Genomic DNA, 18,792 nt, shown 5'->3' on the forward strand with positions numbered 1-18,792 from the left:
TGCATTGACCTATTAGCCCTAGATCTTTGAGGTTCAGAGAGCTGAATTTCCAGGGCCATCTGTTGCATCTCAGTAAAGACGATTCAGATCCCTTTCACCTCAGCCTTGGTTATTCTGACCTGAGCTCAGTATACCCTGGTAGTTCTTCCATCTGTGCCTCTCCAGGGTCTCTAAGGTCTGTACACTAGGGATCAGACAAACTCTCCATTCTTGATGAACCTGGACCCCAAATCTGGTAGACTGTAGGTGCTCCATCTCCATGGGCAACTTCTGGCTTTGCTTGGGGATGAAAGAGGGTGAGTTTCTCTTGTCTCTTGGCTGCTATATAACTTTTTTTGCAGTTCTGGAGTGGAAGATGTCATTTATTATAGTTTCTCATTGATTTCTTGATCATTTTTCAGTGTGGCATGAAGTTCAGTTATACCAGAGTAGGTATGTGGAAGCTGTCTTCCTACTTCCACTTATGGAAACTATCTTCTTTAATAGCTTTTGAAATTCAGGGGACAAAAGAAATGTCAACAAATTCAGATAGTCTTAAAAGTCCAAATGATTGGGGGGCAGCTGGGCAGCACAGTGGATTGAGAACCAGGCCCAGAGATGGGAGGTCCTAGTTTCCAATCTGGCCTCTGATACTTTCTAACTGTGTGACCCTGGGCAAGTCACTTAACCCCCTTTGCCTAGCCCTTATCACTCTTCTGCCTTAGAACCGATACACGGTATTGATTCTAAGATGGAAGGTAAGGGTTTAAAAAAAAAGTCTAAGCAATTGTCCAGTGCTTACAGACCAAAAAAGGAGAACCATGCTTTGTCTAGTGGTCAGTGAGGAAAAAAGAGAAACTGTGAGTATGGGTGTTGTTATAAATAAAAATTAATCTAGATGCTTATACCAGATTCATAAATATTTATTAGAAAAGAGAGAGAGAAATAGAAGAGGGGTTTTAGCCTTTCTAACTTTAGGGAAAGATCCATTTCCCCATTTCAGCTACATAGCTGAGATGGTGGCTTGCCAGAGATGACCGGATAGATAGGAGAGCAAAGCCCCAGCCCAGGATGCCAGTTAGTTCCAGAGAAGAAGTAAAAAAGTCACTCTCCTTCCCTCACTCACTTTTTTTTAATTTTTATTTTTAAACCCTTAACTTCTGTGTATTGGCTCATAGGTGGAAGGGTGGGCAATGGGGGTCAACAAGTGACTTGCCCAGGGTCACACAGCTGGGAAGTGTCTGCGGCCAGATTTGAACCCAGGACCTCCTGTCTCTAGGCCTGACTCTCAATCCACTGAGCTACCCAGCTACCCCATCTCACTCACTTTTAAAATACTCTATCTCCTTCCTCCCTGGAGACATTGCACTGGCTCTGGCATGTTGCCACTTGGGATGCTCATGCCCAAACTGGCTGCTCTGTAACACCTATGTCCCACCACTAGGGTTCACTGGATCCAAGTCCACTAAATAATTTACTTCACACAGTGTTTAAAAGAAATACTCTTAAGAAGCAGTTAGGTAACATAATGGATAGAGCGCTAGGTCTGGACTTGGGAGGACATATGTTTAATTCTAGCCCCAGACACTTCCTAGTTGTGTGACCCTGGGCAACTTGTTTAATCCCAGTTGCCTCGCCCTTGTTACTTTTCTTACAAATGATACTAAAAGAGAAGATAGGGCTTTTAAGATTTAAAAGAAAGAGAAAAAGAAAGAAATATCCTTTAGAAAGAGAGAACTGTCCTTTAACTTAAATAGTTTCAGTATTTTTTACATTGTTGGAGTCATTGTCACTCATTGGAGTCATTCACTTGTGGAGCATTTATTAAGCACTTCTGGTGGTACCAAAAGGAAAGCAATTCAGTCCTAGATAGTTTTAGTAATTCCTATTCTACTACCTCCTGGCACAGAATCAAACTGCTTTAAGTATCATTAGGCTGGAATGCATGGGTGTGCAAGGAGGACTAGCACCTCTGGTGTGAGCCCTGGTCAGGGCTTTGCTGTCCCTTTGCTGTCCAGTTCTCACCCAACTCAGTGGTGGCTCCAACAATCCGTGGCATGCTCAGAGGTCACATCTTGGCAGACCATCTCAGCAGATGAGCTAAACCAGGATTGAGAGGCAGTGATAGACCACAAACCTGTTGGTGAATTAGGGGGCTGTCTACCCCAAGCATGTGAAGACTTCCCCTGGCTTAATGGGCACATGAGCACATGAGAATAATTTGTTCCCATGGCCATGAAGGAAGCTAAAGTTGCTGTGGAGCACATAGAGCTTGGTCAGGCATAGAAGACACCAAGGTCATCCAGTGCATCCCAGGCCATCACCCATCATCCTGAGTTTTGTCAAACCACTGGACTTAGAAGACCCTGAAGGAGTGAGGCTGACTTTGTGCAGCTCTACCTCACTTAAATCCAATTCAGGCACAAGTCAAGACATCACTGTTTTGATGTTGTTGGTCCTCTTCAAAAACAAAGGACAAATAGCAATCAGTAGACTACAAAGTTTAAAAGTGGCACATACCATGTAAGTCATCACCATGTAATTAAAATAAGCCATTTTGCTTAATTGTTCCCAGAAATATGCTTCTTTATTGGGTTCAATTTGATGTTTGTCGAGAAATATTTTGTGTCACTACTTAGTCAATAAAGTTTTAAATGTATAAAAAGGGAGGGTTTGATTAAATGGATGATTTTTGAGGTCTTTTCCAATCTAAATCTCTGATCTTCTGACCTTGTATTATAATTATTTATGCACGTGTATCCCTGCTAGTAGAAGATAAGTTTCTAGAGGGCAGGATAACTAGATCTCCAATTTCATCTTCTATTTGTGGCATCCAGCACAATGCCTCACACAACATATAGAATGGGCAATAAATAAATATTTATTGAATTTAATGAACTCACTCACTTGTTTGAGTATCTCAGAAAGACAAGTTTCCCTTCTCTAATTACAGCCTTCCAAAGATCATCTCCCAATGGACGAAAATAAGAAAATTCTCCTGGAATCCGTGGATTTGCTTGAAACTTGGGAGGTAGGTGACTTGTGGAAGCAGACAACAAACAAGGAGTTGTGGCTTTGAGGTAAAGTTAGCTCTGCCTAAAAGTGATTGGAAAAGACACCCCCAGGCAGTGGAAAGTTTATTTTACCACATGAAAAGGTGAGAAGCAGCTTGCTAAATGGAATGAGTGCTGGGCTGGAAGCCTAGACTTGTAATTTTATTTTATTTTTTTAAATTTATTTTTTATTTATTTTTAAACCCTTAACTTCTGTGTATTGGCTCCTAGGTGGAAGAGTGGTAAGGGTGGGCAATGGGGGTCAAGTGACTTGCCCAGGGTCACACAGCTGGGAAGTGTCTGAGGCCAAAGACTCGTAATTTTAGCTTTGACACTGATATGGGGATCTCAAGGGGACGGGGCAGGGGAGACAGAGGGAGAAGTTGAACAAGAGGGGGAAAGAGGTTGGGGTTGCGCCATGGCTTCCAGAAGCCGAGCAAATAATCAGTTTGAGGCATAGTCTGGGCAGACTTGGATGGAGGGGAATCTTCCTTCTGAATTTTGAGATTACTCAAGCGTTTCTCAATACTGTTTGAGTTTGAAGGTTAATCAAAATAACTATCTATTGATTTTTCTTGAGGAGAAAGAAATAAAGTAAAATATCCTATGAGGAATATTGCTCCCAAGAACAATGCTAAATCAAGCCATTCTGAAGTGCTGAATAGTTCAAACTCAGTAAAGGTCTCTGGGAACAAAACCTGTTTCAAATGGAGAAGAAACTTTTCCATCAAAATATGGGTTAAGATTGGAAACACCATACTGAGACATGCCTTTCTTAACTAGTTTAAAAGTAGAGGACAGGGGGCAGCAGGGTGGCTCAGTGGATTGAGAGCCAGGCCTAGAGACAGGAGGTCCTAGGTTCAAATCCGGCCTCAGCCACTTCCCAGCTGTGTGACCCTGGGCAAGTCACTTAATTCTCCCCCTTGCCTAGCCCTTACCACTTTTCTGCCTTGGAACCAATTCCAAGATGGAAGGTAAGGGTTGAAAAACAAACAAATGAATGAATGAATGAATAAACAAACAGATAAATAAATGAAAAGTGGAGGGCAGCCACCAGGCTTTAGCCAGAGCCTAAGTTAGTGAGGAAAAACAAAAACTTTCTATTTTAGGCATGATGAAGGTAAAAACAACAACAAAAAACTCCTCAGAGCAGCTTAGCTGAGCTGATCTGGGAGAGCAAAAAGATTTTATGGGTGTAGAATATGGCTTAAGAGGCTAAGAAAACTTCCCAGGATTAGTTTAAATTTTGCTTGGAAGCTTAATAGGGGTGGGGCTAGTCAGCATGGAAAGGGCTGCTCAGTGGTCTAAGAGCCCCTTCAGCTCCAAGTTGGAAGGTCAAGGGGCTAGTGTGCTCTTGAGACCCATGTGGGCGGGGGAATTTATACCTCACCCTTTTGAGCAGGAAAATGGCTTACAAGGATCCCCAGTCAGTGTGTTCAAGAGAAGTGGCGGGTGGGGAGGCAGCAGGCTCAGCAAGGACCCCCAGGCAGTTAGTGAGGGAGACGGAGGCAACAGCAGCAGTAGCAGTAGCAAGGGTGGCAGAGACTTTTAAAGCTAATCTGTCTTTAACTAAGATAGGAGTAAGGGTCCTAAACTCCAGATTTCTGGTCGCCAAAAATGTAAGATTTAAATTAATATCAGTAACTCCAAGTATTATATTTTATAAGATTTATTAGTAATCACTTGAAGTAGAAGAAATTAAAAAATAGAAGTACAAAGCTTAAGTATGACCACATGGGTAAACTTTCCTGCCAAGCTCTCCTCCACAGCCTAGTTCCTGGGAGAAAAGAGAGAGGGGCAGGATTACATCAAAATATATCCTCCCTACATCAGCACCTAGCATATGCATGGAATGTAAGGATGCAAATGGGATGCTGGGTAAGATGGTTCTGACGAGCAAATCTCATCTACACAGAGTTTTCTCAACTCTCATTTAAAGAATGAGGGCACAGCTGAACTAAAAGGCTCTTGACCCTAATGCTTTACTATATATTATTCTATATTCATACAAAATGCATATACATATATATATATATATATACATATACACACACACACACACACACACATATATAGGAATTAAATGAGGATGAATACACTAATCAGAAAAGTGCAGGGAATTAAATACTTCAAGATCTTGCTGAGGCAGTCTCTAGTGGTGACTGTAGATCTTGGGTCTCTTGAGGTAGCTTCTAGAATGGGGAGGACAAAAGAAGAGTTACATTCCCAGGATTTCTTTCAAATCCTGATAAATTTAGACATCTTGTCAGATTCAGATAAAGGGGAAAGAACCAAGGGTAAATTGAATAGGAATGGCAGGGGAGATCATTGGTTTGCTAGAAAATAACAAAAAGTAAAGAGAAGAGAAAGTAGACAGAAGTAGGGGTTTTGTTTTTTCTGGTGGTTGTTACTGGGTTTTTTTTTTTTTTTTTGGCATCACAGATTGTCACCCATTTCAATGAATGAAAGGCAATTTGATATTTGTGAGTATCTTTGGCTTTGGGCTCTATGATTTATATTTCATTCATTTAAATAGTCACCTAACTTCCAGATTTTCATACTTGGATTAAAAAGGTATAAGGGATTCAGTGTCACCTACATGAATGTTATGAGTTCAGTTAACGTATAAGAAATACGTTAAAAGAATTAAGGCTAGAAATATGCCTGGTAAAGAGCCGTCCTCTGAACCACTATAAGGAAAAGAAACCTTGGCTTTCATTCGGGAAACTTGAATTCAAATCATGGCAATAACTTCTCTAGATCCTGGTTTCCTTGAGAAAAAAAATGTGTGAACTAAATTATATCTAAATCCCCTTCCAGGTTCAAATTCTCTTCTTTTTTCAAATAAAAAGAGAAGAATTGAAAAGATCAGGGCTAGATAATATTAATGGGGGAGGGATTCTATTTGACATGTCCTCCAGGGTTCCATAATGGTTTGCAATCTTCTCTCTACTTAGGCCATGGAGAAATTAAAGGATGCAGGCCTTGTGAAATCCATTGGAGTATCCAACTTCAACCGTAGGCAATTGGAAATGATCTTGAATAAACCTGGGCTTAAATATAAACCAGTCTGCAACCAGGTAAAACAATTTCTTCTCCAATGTAGTTTTTTTCCTGTTCTTCCTCTTCCTTACAAATTGCTCCCTGCAGTTCTTGTCTTCATCTCATTTTTTCCCTTGAAACTATTTTTCCCTACTCACATTTTTCTAGTTTTTGATAAATAAAACTTATTTCTCTGAGCCTATAGGCCATAAAGCTTTTCACAGAAACATGAAACTTCATCCTATATAATTCACAAGGTCATTTGAGTCTATAGATATCCCTTCCACATTACATGGGTTAGGGACACAGCACTCCAGTCATCTGGAAAATTGGCAAAAAAAATGTGGCCCCCTTTTTGTATCAGAGAAGAAGCCTGAATTTTTCTTTTCTTTTCTTTTCTTTTCTTTTCTTTTCTTTCTTTCTTCCTTCCTTCCTTTCTTCCTTCCTTCCTTCCTTTCTTTCTTTCTTTCTTTCTTTCTTTCTTTCTTTCTTTCTTTCTTTCTTTCTTTCTTCCTTTCTTTCTTTCGATTGCTTTTTATTTTATGAGAAACCTGAATTTTTTCTTTTTAATTCACAGTGAAAGAAATGATATTATACTTATGGTATTAAAAGATAAAATATGTTGATGTTATAGAATATTACACATATATTTTATGCATTTTTGAGTTTCTAAACTTTTTCTGTGTCATCTGCTGGCCTTTGCATATTGTCTGCAGCTTCTACAAAACTGCCAAAAAATTCTCATTTATTTTCTTATGTCAATCTATGATATATTGACACGACATCGGGAAAACCGGTACACTGAAAAGATACCTGTGTTTCTATTCCATGGTTCATTTTCTCTTCAAAACTGATCAAGCAATACCTGAAAATTATGTTTCTTCAAACACATCTAAGTAGTTTTTATTAAACCAGAGTTCTTTTCCTACTTCTTTCAGGCCTCAAACTCTTCATCAGTAGGAGTGTCTAGATCTTACATCCTTTATTAATTGATTTAACTCTTTTCCTTAACACAAAAGTACTTTTTCTGCCCCTTTCAGCTCTATCTACTCCCTGTGAAAGGGGCCTTAAAGGGACACTATATTATACTAACAGTCTGTGCTTTGGGGTATAACTAGATAATATCAAGACCTTTAATTACTAAAATTCTTGATCCTGTCCTTTCTGGCTGTGTGCATCTCATTTTTATAAGCTAAAACTTTGGTATTTGTTGTGTTGCAGGTGGAATGCCATCCTTACCTGAACCAGAGCAAATTGTTGGAGTTCTGCAAGGCAAACAATATCGTATTGGTAGCATATAGTGCCTTGGGATCTCATAGAGAGCCTAGTTGGTAGGAGAGCTTATGTGAAATGGGCCCCTTAAGCACTAAGAAGCTCACTATCCAAATTTCTGGATGCTTAGAAATTATGCAACAGGTGGAGAGAGCATTGAGGGTGGGATTATAATTAACTGTATGAAAACCCCAACTCTGCCATTTTACTAGTTGTATGACCTTGAAGAAATCACTTACCCTTTCTAAGGCCTTTCATTATATGCAAAGAGAGGACAATAACATTTGTCCTGCCCACCTCTTGGTATTATTATGAGGTTCAAATGAGATGTCTAAGAAAATACTTTGAAAAGTGTAAAAAGCTGGCCTCATCTAAAGGATGATTGTTACCTATGTGGCATTGAACTTTGTCCAGTTTCCTGACCACAGATATTCAAAAGTTTTTGTTTCTCTTTATAGGATAGATGAAAAGGCCCCTGTTCTTCTAGATGACCCAGTCTTGAGAGCTGTTGCCAAGAAGCACAATCGGACCCCTGCTCAGGTTGTTCTGAGATACCAGATACAGCGAGGGGTGGTGGTCTTGGCAAAGAGCTTCAATGAGAAGCGGATCAGAGAGAACTTTCAGGTAAAGAGGAAGGAGCAGGATTAGTTTGAGCAGTTGCACAAACAGTGCTGTTAATGTATGGAATATTGCAGGGAATGATGATAAACTAGAGAAGTCTAAAAGCTGGTTATTAAGAAGGTGACTCCTTAAGTGTCTAGTGAGCATCAGTGAGTCAGACTGGTGGAAAGAGAGGTGAGAATTCACTCACCTCCTTTGGATACTCTCAAGACATAATTTCATCAGTTCAGTTCTCTTAGGAAACAATGTATGGCGTGTTTATGTTGCACACACTTTGGATTACACCCACCTACATGTATATAAAGAAAATAAATACAAAATAATTCTGGTGGAAAGAGAAGTGAGAATTCACTCACCTCCTTTGGATACTCTCAAGAAATAATTTCATCAGTTCAATTCTCTTAGGAAACAATGTATGGCGTGTTTATGTTGCACACACTTTGGATTACACCCACCTACATATATATAAAGAAAATAAATACAAAGTAATTAAATACATAGTAATTTTAGCAAATAGGATTAGGAAGGACTTCATATAGAAGATGGTACTTGAACTAAATCAAAGGATGAAAAAGATTCTGTGAGGCAAAGAGAGAACCCATTTTAGGCATGAGAGATGGTTAGTGCAAAAAGAACACAGAAGATGCAATGTTGTGCATGAGGAACCAAAAGAGAGGTTGGGGCCATGTAATGAAGGAATTTATCTTCAAGTTTATCCTAAAGACATTGAGGATTTTATTGACTAAGGAAGTGACACCGAGATCTGCACTTAAGGGTAATGTCTTTGTCAGCTATGTCTAGTGCCTTGCAGGAAAGTGACCAATAATCCAATAAGAAATGATGAAGGCATGAACTAAGATGGTAGCTATCTGAGCAGAGAGAAGGGATAAGATATAAGAAATGTTGATGCAGAAACAGCAAGATTTGGAAATTAATTGTATTTTTGGGATGAGAGAAAGTGAAGAATTGATTATGAAACTGGGAAACTGCAAAAATGATAGTTTCTTATACAGAAATTGGGAGGTTTGGGAAGATACATTAGTTTGGAAGAAATGATAATGGTTTCTATTTTGTACATGTCTAATTTGAAATGCTTCTCTGGGAGTTCTGATAAAAGTGTGTTCTGTGTCTCCTTCCAATTCCTCAAGTCATTCCTCCCTTCCTTCTAGCTACTGGAGAGGGCAGGCATTAAGTCCAAAACTTCTCTCGTCTTTATAATGTTAATTTTTTTGGTTTAATTAGTACTAAATCTAACTTCAATGAAGTGATAGATCCTGACTGTTGTTGGTTCTTTGCTAAGTTATTTGTCTCTAGGGATTGTAAAGAAGAGAACAGATCTTTGATGATGGCACTTGAAAAGAAACGGGCAGAGGGCATAGAGCCTTTCCGTCTGAATTTTATTAGAGAGATCTCATTGACAGTTTCATAGCTATATGAAAGGGAATAGTAGGGGGGAGCTGGGTGGCTCAGTGGATTGAGAACCAGGCTTAGAGACAGCAGGTCCTGGGTTCAACTCCAGCCTCAGGCACTTCCTGGCTGTGTGACCCTAGGCAAGTCACTTGACTCTCAATGTCTAGATGGAAGGTAAGAGGTTTAAAAAAAAAAGGGAATGATAATGGTTTTTAAACTATTTTATACATTTCTGCAGTTGGGAAGAAGGTTATATGAAATAAGATGTTATGTTCCACCCTCCTAACACCCCCACCAACAACACAAAAAAATTAAAGCAATAGCATTAGAGAAAAGAAAATTAATAACCATTAGGATGATTTAGGCTTATTTACTCCACCTTGTGGAGGCATTGATTAAGACACTAGTCCCAACTTTTTTGTTCCCCAACCCATTCCAACAACAATATAAAATGTGCTGTTTACCACTAGAGTGATTTAATATAATATTCACAATGTTCTTTTAGATTTATTCATTAAGTGCTTAAAATAACAGTGATAAATTTGCACAAAAACTCCAAATTGAAATTTACATTATATAATTTAAAAATATAAATGTTATTCTATCTGCAATTATGAATATTTTATGTGGGACATTGTCTAAGTACTTAGAGAAGTATTCCAGCAAAATCTCATTCTTATAATTATTTGTAATACTTCATATTAATTTTATTTTACCAACTTTCTTAAATATGGATAACCCTTTAATGTAATATAAGTTATAACTTAATGTTTAATTTACTATAATAATATGCAAACCTAATTTTGATATTGAATTATTTGAGCAAAGGTTTGTAATATTTGACTCAAGAACACACACTTAACCTTAAAACTGTTTCCACTTCAAGTTTACTTCTGTATTTTAACTTAAAACAAGGATAAAGTGAAAATGTTTGCTCACACAAATAACATGATGGAAAATGGTGCAATTTTACAAGCCTTCTTGCTTAAAGATGAAAGGTGATTTTAAATTTTTAGCCACACCTAACCAACTGACAGAAATAAATAGCTAGATTTACTTTCTACTGGATAATAACAAGTGCTATATTAAATGAAAAATGAACTTATTGCACATATTACTTCATCTTTAACAATGTTTATAAATTACTTGTTCCAGATATGACTTCGTTCTTTTCTATCATTTGCATACTGGTTACACTCTCAAAGAAATTGTTAAAAAATTGTCCAGTGTTGCAAACAAATTCATCTGAAAATCTATCAGAAGGAAGAATAATAGCACAAGCGAAGGACATAATTAAGTCAGAAAACAGCCTTAATTCTGCAGCAAAGGGCAATATAAGGTTTGTCTCTGCAAAATGTTTGTGATCGTCCATGACAAGTGTTAAGGCGGTTTGTAAAACATTGTGGTTTTCAAACAGCCTGGCATTTGCACTGTCAGAACACAGTTATTCATAACATCATAATCAAGTGATTATGCTGCTGATGAGATGTAATTATATAGTAATCGAGGAGACGGAAGGAGCTCTCTGATGTCATGTACAAATGAGGGTATGTGCTCATATCTGATCACCCACTGGGAATCTATTTAAATTCAAATATTGAACCCCTATGGCCCGTGGCAGTTTGAAAACAAATTGATGACAGGTTGAGAAACTTCAAGAACATGTTCCGCTAAGTCAGAAGTGGTCAGTTTGTGGTAGCAGCCACATGAACACAAAAATCATTGTGTTTTTGATGATTTTGAATTTTTACAGAAACAAATTATATTGCATCAAACATTACAAATGCTTGTTTACACTGAGAAAATATATTTGCAACATATTTGGGGCATTATTTACTACTTAAAGCAGAATGATAAGTTTTTTAACATGAACCTGTTGAACCAATATCCTGAACCTCCAAAGGGGCTAAATGGGAACTACAAATAAAGAAAAGTAATCAAATCTAAAAGGAGGAGTTGGGAAAGGGTGAATATACCCACAAGAAGATGAGGGCTATCCAAGTGGGAGGATCCAGTTTTCAGCTAACTTAATACCAGACAGTTATAAGTGTGACTGAGTCAGTCAAGTCATCTCCTTTCAGAGGTGCTATAAGCAGGTCCCACTTATTATTATATCCTCTCTTCCCTGGCAGGTGTTTGATTTCCAGTTGACTCCAGAAGACATGGAAACCATTAATGGCCTTAACAAAAACCTTCGCTACTTGAGCCTTGATATGTGAGTTTTTGTTCTTAACATCTTACTCTCTGTCATAGGGGTCTGTGATTGCTGGGACATAGGACAGCATTTTAAGAAGGAGTCTTTTTTCAAGCCCTGAGAAGTTATAAATCCACAAAGTGGAACATTTACAGAGGTCATCAAATCTCTACCTTTTATCTTAAAGACTCTTGACCTCTCCCATGCACATATTCTGGGTCAAATATAAAAACAAAAGCCATTTGAGTAATTGAAATTCAAGGGGGAAATTGCAATAAGGCATTTGCAAACCCCAGTCATTTCTCTGACCTCAAACATATTCCTTCAGTTCTCTATGTAAGTCTGTCTATCTCTGTCTTTAGAGTTTAATAGAAAAACTGCATTTTTTTTTCATGCAGGGATTGTATTATTTTTTGGTGCCCAATAAGTCCTTTCTTTCCCCTTTCAGTAACCAAATTTCTCTTATACAAAATGAACAACACCTTTTACATAATTAGAATTGAGGTTTTAATCATTTCTGATGCTTGCTAACTATGAGATCATGGACAAGTCCCTTCCAGTCTCTGAATCTTGGTTTCTTAGAAAATCTAAAAAAAAAGAGATTTGATAAATTATCTTTAAGGTCTTTGAATTAGACTTGAGAGTGACATGGGGCCTAGATTCAGTGAGGATGAGCACTAGAGCAACACTCTTTAATGTCACCATGAAAGGGTATAGGCAGTTCAGGATGGCGGAAGAAAAGTGAGTGTAGCTTCCTGATCTTCCAAACCCATTTCCTATAACAATTTTTTTCTCCTCTCTCAGGAAATGAGGTTCCGAGAAGCCCTGTTCCTCTTCCCATGATTACTTTCATCCTCATTCATCCATAACATACCCTGTTAGCCAAGGGACATTAGGAAATTGAATAAATATGCTCATTAAAATAAGCACCATAGAGTGGGGAGATAAGAATAAGAGGAAAGGCAGGCTTAGGGGAATAGATAATAAAAAAAAAAAAAAAAAGTACCATACCACTTGTGTATACCTGTGGATTTTCCTATCTCTAACTTTGCAATTTTATTTTCCTACATTGGAAACTGGATGTCTAGTAGATATCTTAAACTCATCATAACCAAAATTGAATTCATTACCTTGCTTTTGTATACTTCCCAATAACTGTCATGGGCTCTTCCAACCTCCCAGCCCCCAGGCTTACCATCTCTGTGTCATCCTTGAATTTCCTCACTCACTATATCCAAACTACGGCCAAGGCTAATTGACTTTACCTTTGCAACATCTTTTGAATATACTCCCTAACACTTACACCACCAGAGTAGAGTTCCTTATCAGCTTACAACAGAATTATTGCAGTAGGCTGCTAGCTGCCAAAGTTTCTCCTAATTCCAATCCACTATCTATTAAGCTATCAGAGTGATTTTCCTAAAGTAGAGGTCCAAACACGGCACACAAAAAACCCCCATGGCTCCCTGTCATCTTCAGGGGCAAATACAAAATTCTCTGTTTGGCCTTCAGTGTCCTTTATAATCTCCTCATCCTCCCTCACCTTTGGAGCATTCTTACACCTAACTTCCTGCCATGTTCTCTTTGATTCAGGGGCAGTGAGTGGCCTCATTGCTTTTTCATGAACAAGGCATATTATCTTCCAGTTTTTGATGTTTCCTCTGGCTTACTCCCATGTTTGCAGTAATCTCCCCCTTACCTCTATCCCCTAGCTTCCCTGGCTTTCTCCAAGTCTCAACTAACATCCTACCTTCTCCAGAGAGCCTTTCCCAACCCCTCTTACTTTTAGTGCCTTCCCTTTTTATTATTTCCTATTTATCCTGTATATAGTTTGGGTTACATATTTCTTTGCTCTCTATCACACCCATTAGATTGGGTGTCCTTCAAGGGCAGAGACTGTCTTTTGCCTTTCTGGTGCTTGGCACAGTGCCTCACATGTGTTAAGCATAATAAATATTATTGACTGGTAGAATTATTATTGGATATTAGAAATTTTGCTCTGCTATTGATTGCCCTGAGAGTATTTCCACATTCTGATTCCATGCAAACAAGCAGAGTTTAGCAGAATTCATAGCAGAGCCTGACCAGTGTCCATCACAATATTTATGTGCTCTAAATTTCTTCCATGCTGTGGGAGCAAAGTCCATTTTGTTGATTGATGTGGATACAGGTATGCCATAGTGTCGGGAGGCAATATGATGATTATCATGAGAAAAGCACTAAATTTAAAGTCTTAAGATCTAGCTTTGGTCCATTTCTTTGTCACTTTCCATCTGTTTGACTCAGGAGAGTTCACTTCCCCTTTGTGGACCTTATTTCCCTAACTCTATGACGCTTAAAGTTGGACCCTTCCATATTATGCCTCTAGTTATGTGGCCCTTCTTAATTGCTGACATTTACAGTGAGGTACGCTTGCAGAGAACTTTGCACCCACGGTTTCAAGTGAATCTTGCAATGATCCTGTAAAACAGGCTATGCAAAAAATGATTCCCCATTTTAAAGACGAGGACACTGAGTTTCTGAGAATTATGGTAGTTTGCCTGTAGTCATACAGCCAGTAATTGAGAGCCAGAACTTGGGTCCAGGTTTTCAGACTCCAAGGCCAGGCTCTACTATGTTTACTATTCAGTCATTTCCGGCATGTCTGGCACTTCACCACCCCTTTTGGAGTTTTCTTGGCAAAGATGCTGCAGTGGTTGGCCATTTCCTTCTTTATGTCTATCGTATCCCCATTTACTTATCTTGCATCTCTGGAATGCTTTCCTGTCTAAGGAAACTGAACATGGCCTGTTTGAACTCAAGACAAGAAGGATCTCTAGCTAAGTCCTCACTCAGTGCTTCGATTAACATGCACCAAAGAAAATAAATCACTCCAGAGACTATTTTTTCATCTGGGAAAGGGTGTGTTTGAGGAGGTTGGATTTGCGGTAGGGGATAGGGGTTGTTGTTGGAGCTGATGTGTCTGAGAGATTTCTTTAATGCATAAGACTTATACCTGGATGTTTCTCCCCTTTTAGGTTCAAGGAATCTGCCAACTATCCATTTAATGATGAATATTAGGGAAGTTTTAACTCAGAAGATGTGTGACCCTGAATCATTAGTTGTCTCAAAGGAATAGCTTCCATTCTGCTGATTTTCATGGAAATGAAATTCCTTGATTTGATTAGGCCATGCTTCTACACCAAGGTCTAACCTAAAGGTAGTTGTTCTATTAGAAGCTCTGCCTTTCTCATGTGCAATAAAATAAGCACAATGGTACAGACACATTTATGCAGCCTTTCAGAGCTTATCAGGCACTTTTCAAGCACTAGTGAAAATATCAACCATTTTTTTAGGTTGTATCTGAGCTAGTTCTTAGCTCACAGTCTTCCTCTCTCCTCAAACATTGCCATTATACTAAGTACTTCAGCCTGTATGTTGATACCCTCTAGCATCCTCACCATCCAATTCTTCAAACTCTTCAGTTCTCATGAACTTCTCCATTTGTGCCCCCTGAAGAGGGGTGCAGAGAAGCTGTCCTAGGAATGGTGGCACCTTCAGTTCTCTCCAAACAATTTCATCTCAGGCACTTTCATACCCATCTCGAATACAGTAATATTCTTAACTTTTCTGCAATGTGATTTGCCATTACTATGGCACTTAGAAGAAAGCTAATTATATACATCGCCTTTTCTAGTTTAAATCCATCCTAGAGCAGAAATATATGATTAGAAATTTAAAAAATGATTACATTCAGTGATTACACACAAAGAATCAATAAGCAATAGTCCACTCAAATCCTGGAAGAAGACTAGCCAGTGTAAGCCTCGAGGCTGACATATCTGATCTTAAGCATTGTATATTAACACCTAGACAAAACTAATGTCTTTAAAGCTAGTATCTCTTCATACTAAGTTGGCTCAAAGATGTAACTTCAACAATGTAACATACTATTTTCCATTTTTATCATTTTAATAATAGCCAAACATTCTTTTCTTATGAAATAAAAATAATACTCTATAAAATGAACTTGTAAGCCTAACAATAACATAAGTAGTATTGTGGTTTTAAAAAACAATGCAAAATGTATTGCCAGTCAAATCATATCAGTTTGGTTTATGTATTTCTGAAGCATTTTACATAGAAAATCATTTCATTCCCCCCTACAGACATTTCTACACTTACCAAATACAAAAGACCAGTACAAAGTAATTACGCTTCTAATTCTTATTCATAAAGTTTCCAAGTATATCACCTTAAAGTCAAATATCAAATGTATTTACCTATAGAGGGTAAGATATTGTAATTCTTTCAACTTTAAATGGGTGGCCACATTATAATTTAGTTTTAAGACAAACTCAGCCAATTCAAATTTGGATTTACAATCACAAATGGTCTCATTCAAATTCTCAGTTTCCCAAAAACCATCAGCTGCCAGAAGCTTCCCACTGCTTTAAAGATTAACAGTGAAGAGGGGAGGGGAGACAACAAGAATCATGTAATCATGGGGAAAATTTTAAATTCAACTTTAAAAATCTAAATAAATAAAGATTAAAAGTGGTGTTCACCCTTAAAAAAATAAGAGGAGTAGATATCTTGTCTCCCTGAAAAATCAAGAGAGCCATGATATGTTCATCAACTTTGTTTATTTCCTTCAAGAGAGAGAGACCAAACACACAAGTGGAGGTTAGGATAGAACCAAGCCCAGAGAGGAAGAAGAGGCCAGAGGTTTTATAGTACTCTTAAGAAAGAGGGGAGGAAGGTCTCTGGGATTGGGTAACAAAGGAGAAACTTCTATCTAGTAAGAGATGTTTGCTAGCAATTTGGAATGTAGGCCAGAATATAACTTTGACAACATGGAAGAAGACAGCCTTGGTGTTATCTGTAGAGACTTAGAAACTGTTCAGGGCTGGACTGAATAGTTCTAATGCAAGAACATTTACAGGTTTATTTCCAAGGCAGTGTCATTGTTATATCAGGCTAATCCTGATATTTCTCATCAAAATCTAGGGTTCTATACAACACAGAACCATTAGAAACTGAGTCAATCCAACAACTTCTTAAAAATATTTATAGAAATCTTTATAATTTTAAATTTTACAGCAAAATAATAAATACAATTACAAGTTTAGTCTCTCATTAGTTCATAAAGTCATAAATCTTTGCAATCCTGGAAAAAGATTTCCTTTCTTTACTTATCTGACTTAACCTCTGTAACCCCCAGGCCTGAAATAACAGAAAGTCTTTATTTCTTTTTTATTCCTAAAACCTGATCTCGAACTAAAGTCTAAAGTGGAAGTAAATCTCATTTTATGGGGAAACATTAATAAGAAACTTCATTAATTTCCCCCTCTATTCTAGGCTCTATTTCTGCATTTTTTAAAGCAGTTTTTATGCCTTGACTGTTTTCTCCTTAGAAATTTTCCAACATAGCAGAATCTACAAATAATATCAGGCAAGACACAAGACAGGTTTTCCTGGGAAGCTCATAGAGGAATAGAGAGGGAGAAAAAGGAGTTTCCTCCTGTTGGGGTGCTAGTGTTTGGCCCATGAAACCATGATCAATAGTTTATTTGAGTAATACACATTGGAACTTCCCTTACTAACCTAGGGTCATTGTAAATGGGAGTAGGACTGATGTTAGGCAAGCTATTTCTCAAGATCACTAAGTCAACTAAAGGGGTATCAGGACAAGGCAACACAAATATCTGATGAAAGATTTCCTCTGGGCACATCCTGTCTTTCATTTGGTGGCCCTTGGTTTGAGTCTTGGACCACAGGGTTGTATTTATTAGGAAATCAGGTTTTGTCTGCTATCAGGAAAATTAATAGGCTATATCATTAGATAATTAATATTGTTCTGTAATGGGTAATTTTTTGTCAAAACCCTCATCTCTTAGCCTAGCTCAAAAGGAGGTCTCTCCCAGGTTGACCTAAGGAGTGGTTGAAGAATGTGATGCCACCCCCAAGACATCTATTCATTAACCAGATTAGTCTGGGCCCCTTCCAACAGAGAATTTTGCTTCTGTTTGGTTTTTTTTTCTGTAGACAGAGAGCCTAGTTTGAATTAATCCTTCCCCAGAGGACAAGTCTCTTATGCTTTCTTTTTAAACCCTTATCTTCTGTTTTAAAGTTGGTACCAAGTATCAATTCCAAGGCAGAAGAATGGTAGTGGCTAGACATTTGGGCTTATGTGGCTTGCCCAGAGTCACATAGCTAGGAAATGCCTGAGGTCAGAATTGAACCAAGGACCTCCTGTCTCTAGGCCTGGTGGTCTATTCCCTGAGCCTCCTAGCGGTACTTCTGTCCTTCCTTTCTAATCTAAATTAGAGGCAACTTGGTCTCTAGTGGGGAAGCCAAAACCAGGGAGAATGTGACAGTTGGGTCCCTAGAGGCAGTTGGGTCCCTCATAAAGCAACCAGCATTCCTTCAATGCCAGAGAGAGGGATGCTTGTCCATACCAGACCACCTACCCACCAATCAGGGCTGCTTTATGCTTGCCAGGGAGGTCCAAATGTGGTGCTGTCAGACCAATCAGAGAGGAGGCATGCCTAGGTTTAAAAGGTCCCATCAACTCCTATTCCAGGTCTTTGACCTAAATGAAAGTGAGCCATTGGCTGCTTTTTAACCAGTCTGTATGCCTCTGCTGATAAATGATATCTTTTTTTTTTTTGCTTTTTTTTTTTTTTAAACCCTTAACTTCTGTGTATTGGCTCCTTGGTGGAAGAGTGGTAAGGGTGGGCCATGGGGGTCAAGGGACTTGCCCAGGGTCACACAGCTGGGAAGTGTCTGAGGCTGGATTTGAACCTAGGACCTCCCGTCTCTAGGCCTGGCTCTCAATCCACTGAGCTACCCAGCTGCCCCCATAAATGATATCTTGATTAGATAATTGCCTTCATTAACTCTTGTTATATTTCACTTGCAAGAGAGTTGTAGACACAGGTATTTGGTTTATTTCTAATGATCATGGAAGGATTGAGGGTGTTGTACCCAAATTTTAATACCTAACCCAGTTTCCTGGCTGGAGGAAGAATCACACTGACAAAGCAATATGCAAGAAGAAGCTCATCCTTTATTAGCAATAATAGCTAGGGTCCCTAGGCAGAGAGGAGTGCCTGAACCAACCCCTTGGAATTCTTAGCCAAGAGTTTATATAGAAATGTTTGGGAAGGGGGTTGGTACATACATAATTATCAAGGTGGTGTCAGGGACAGGTGGTCAGGAAGCATCTGGGGAGGGGGG

At 38.5% G+C, this 18,792-nt stretch overlaps 1 protein-coding gene across 1 annotated transcript in view; it reads left to right on the plus strand.

Moving 5' to 3' along the window:
* The window catches only part of LOC123248678 (aldo-keto reductase family 1 member C1-like), a 35,454-nt gene extending 20,621 nt beyond the window's left edge, over positions 1-14,833 (plus strand). The window contains exons 4-9 of the mRNA XM_044677525.1: positions 2,933-3,010; positions 5,990-6,112; positions 7,296-7,405; positions 7,805-7,970; positions 11,510-11,592; positions 14,589-14,833. Of these exons, the coding sequence (XP_044533460.1) occupies positions 2,933-3,010; positions 5,990-6,112; positions 7,296-7,405; positions 7,805-7,970; positions 11,510-11,592; positions 14,589-14,631 (603 nt within the window). The 3' untranslated portion in view covers positions 14,632-14,833. The remainder of the gene's footprint in view (positions 1-2,932; positions 3,011-5,989; positions 6,113-7,295; positions 7,406-7,804; positions 7,971-11,509; positions 11,593-14,588) is intronic.
* Positions 14,834-18,792: the final 3,959 nt, after the last annotated feature.

Source organism: Gracilinanus agilis, chromosome 5, assembly GCF_016433145.1.
Source record: "Gracilinanus agilis isolate LMUSP501 chromosome 5, AgileGrace, whole genome shotgun sequence".
Taxonomy (NCBI): Eukaryota; Metazoa; Chordata; class Mammalia; order Didelphimorphia; family Didelphidae; genus Gracilinanus; species Gracilinanus agilis.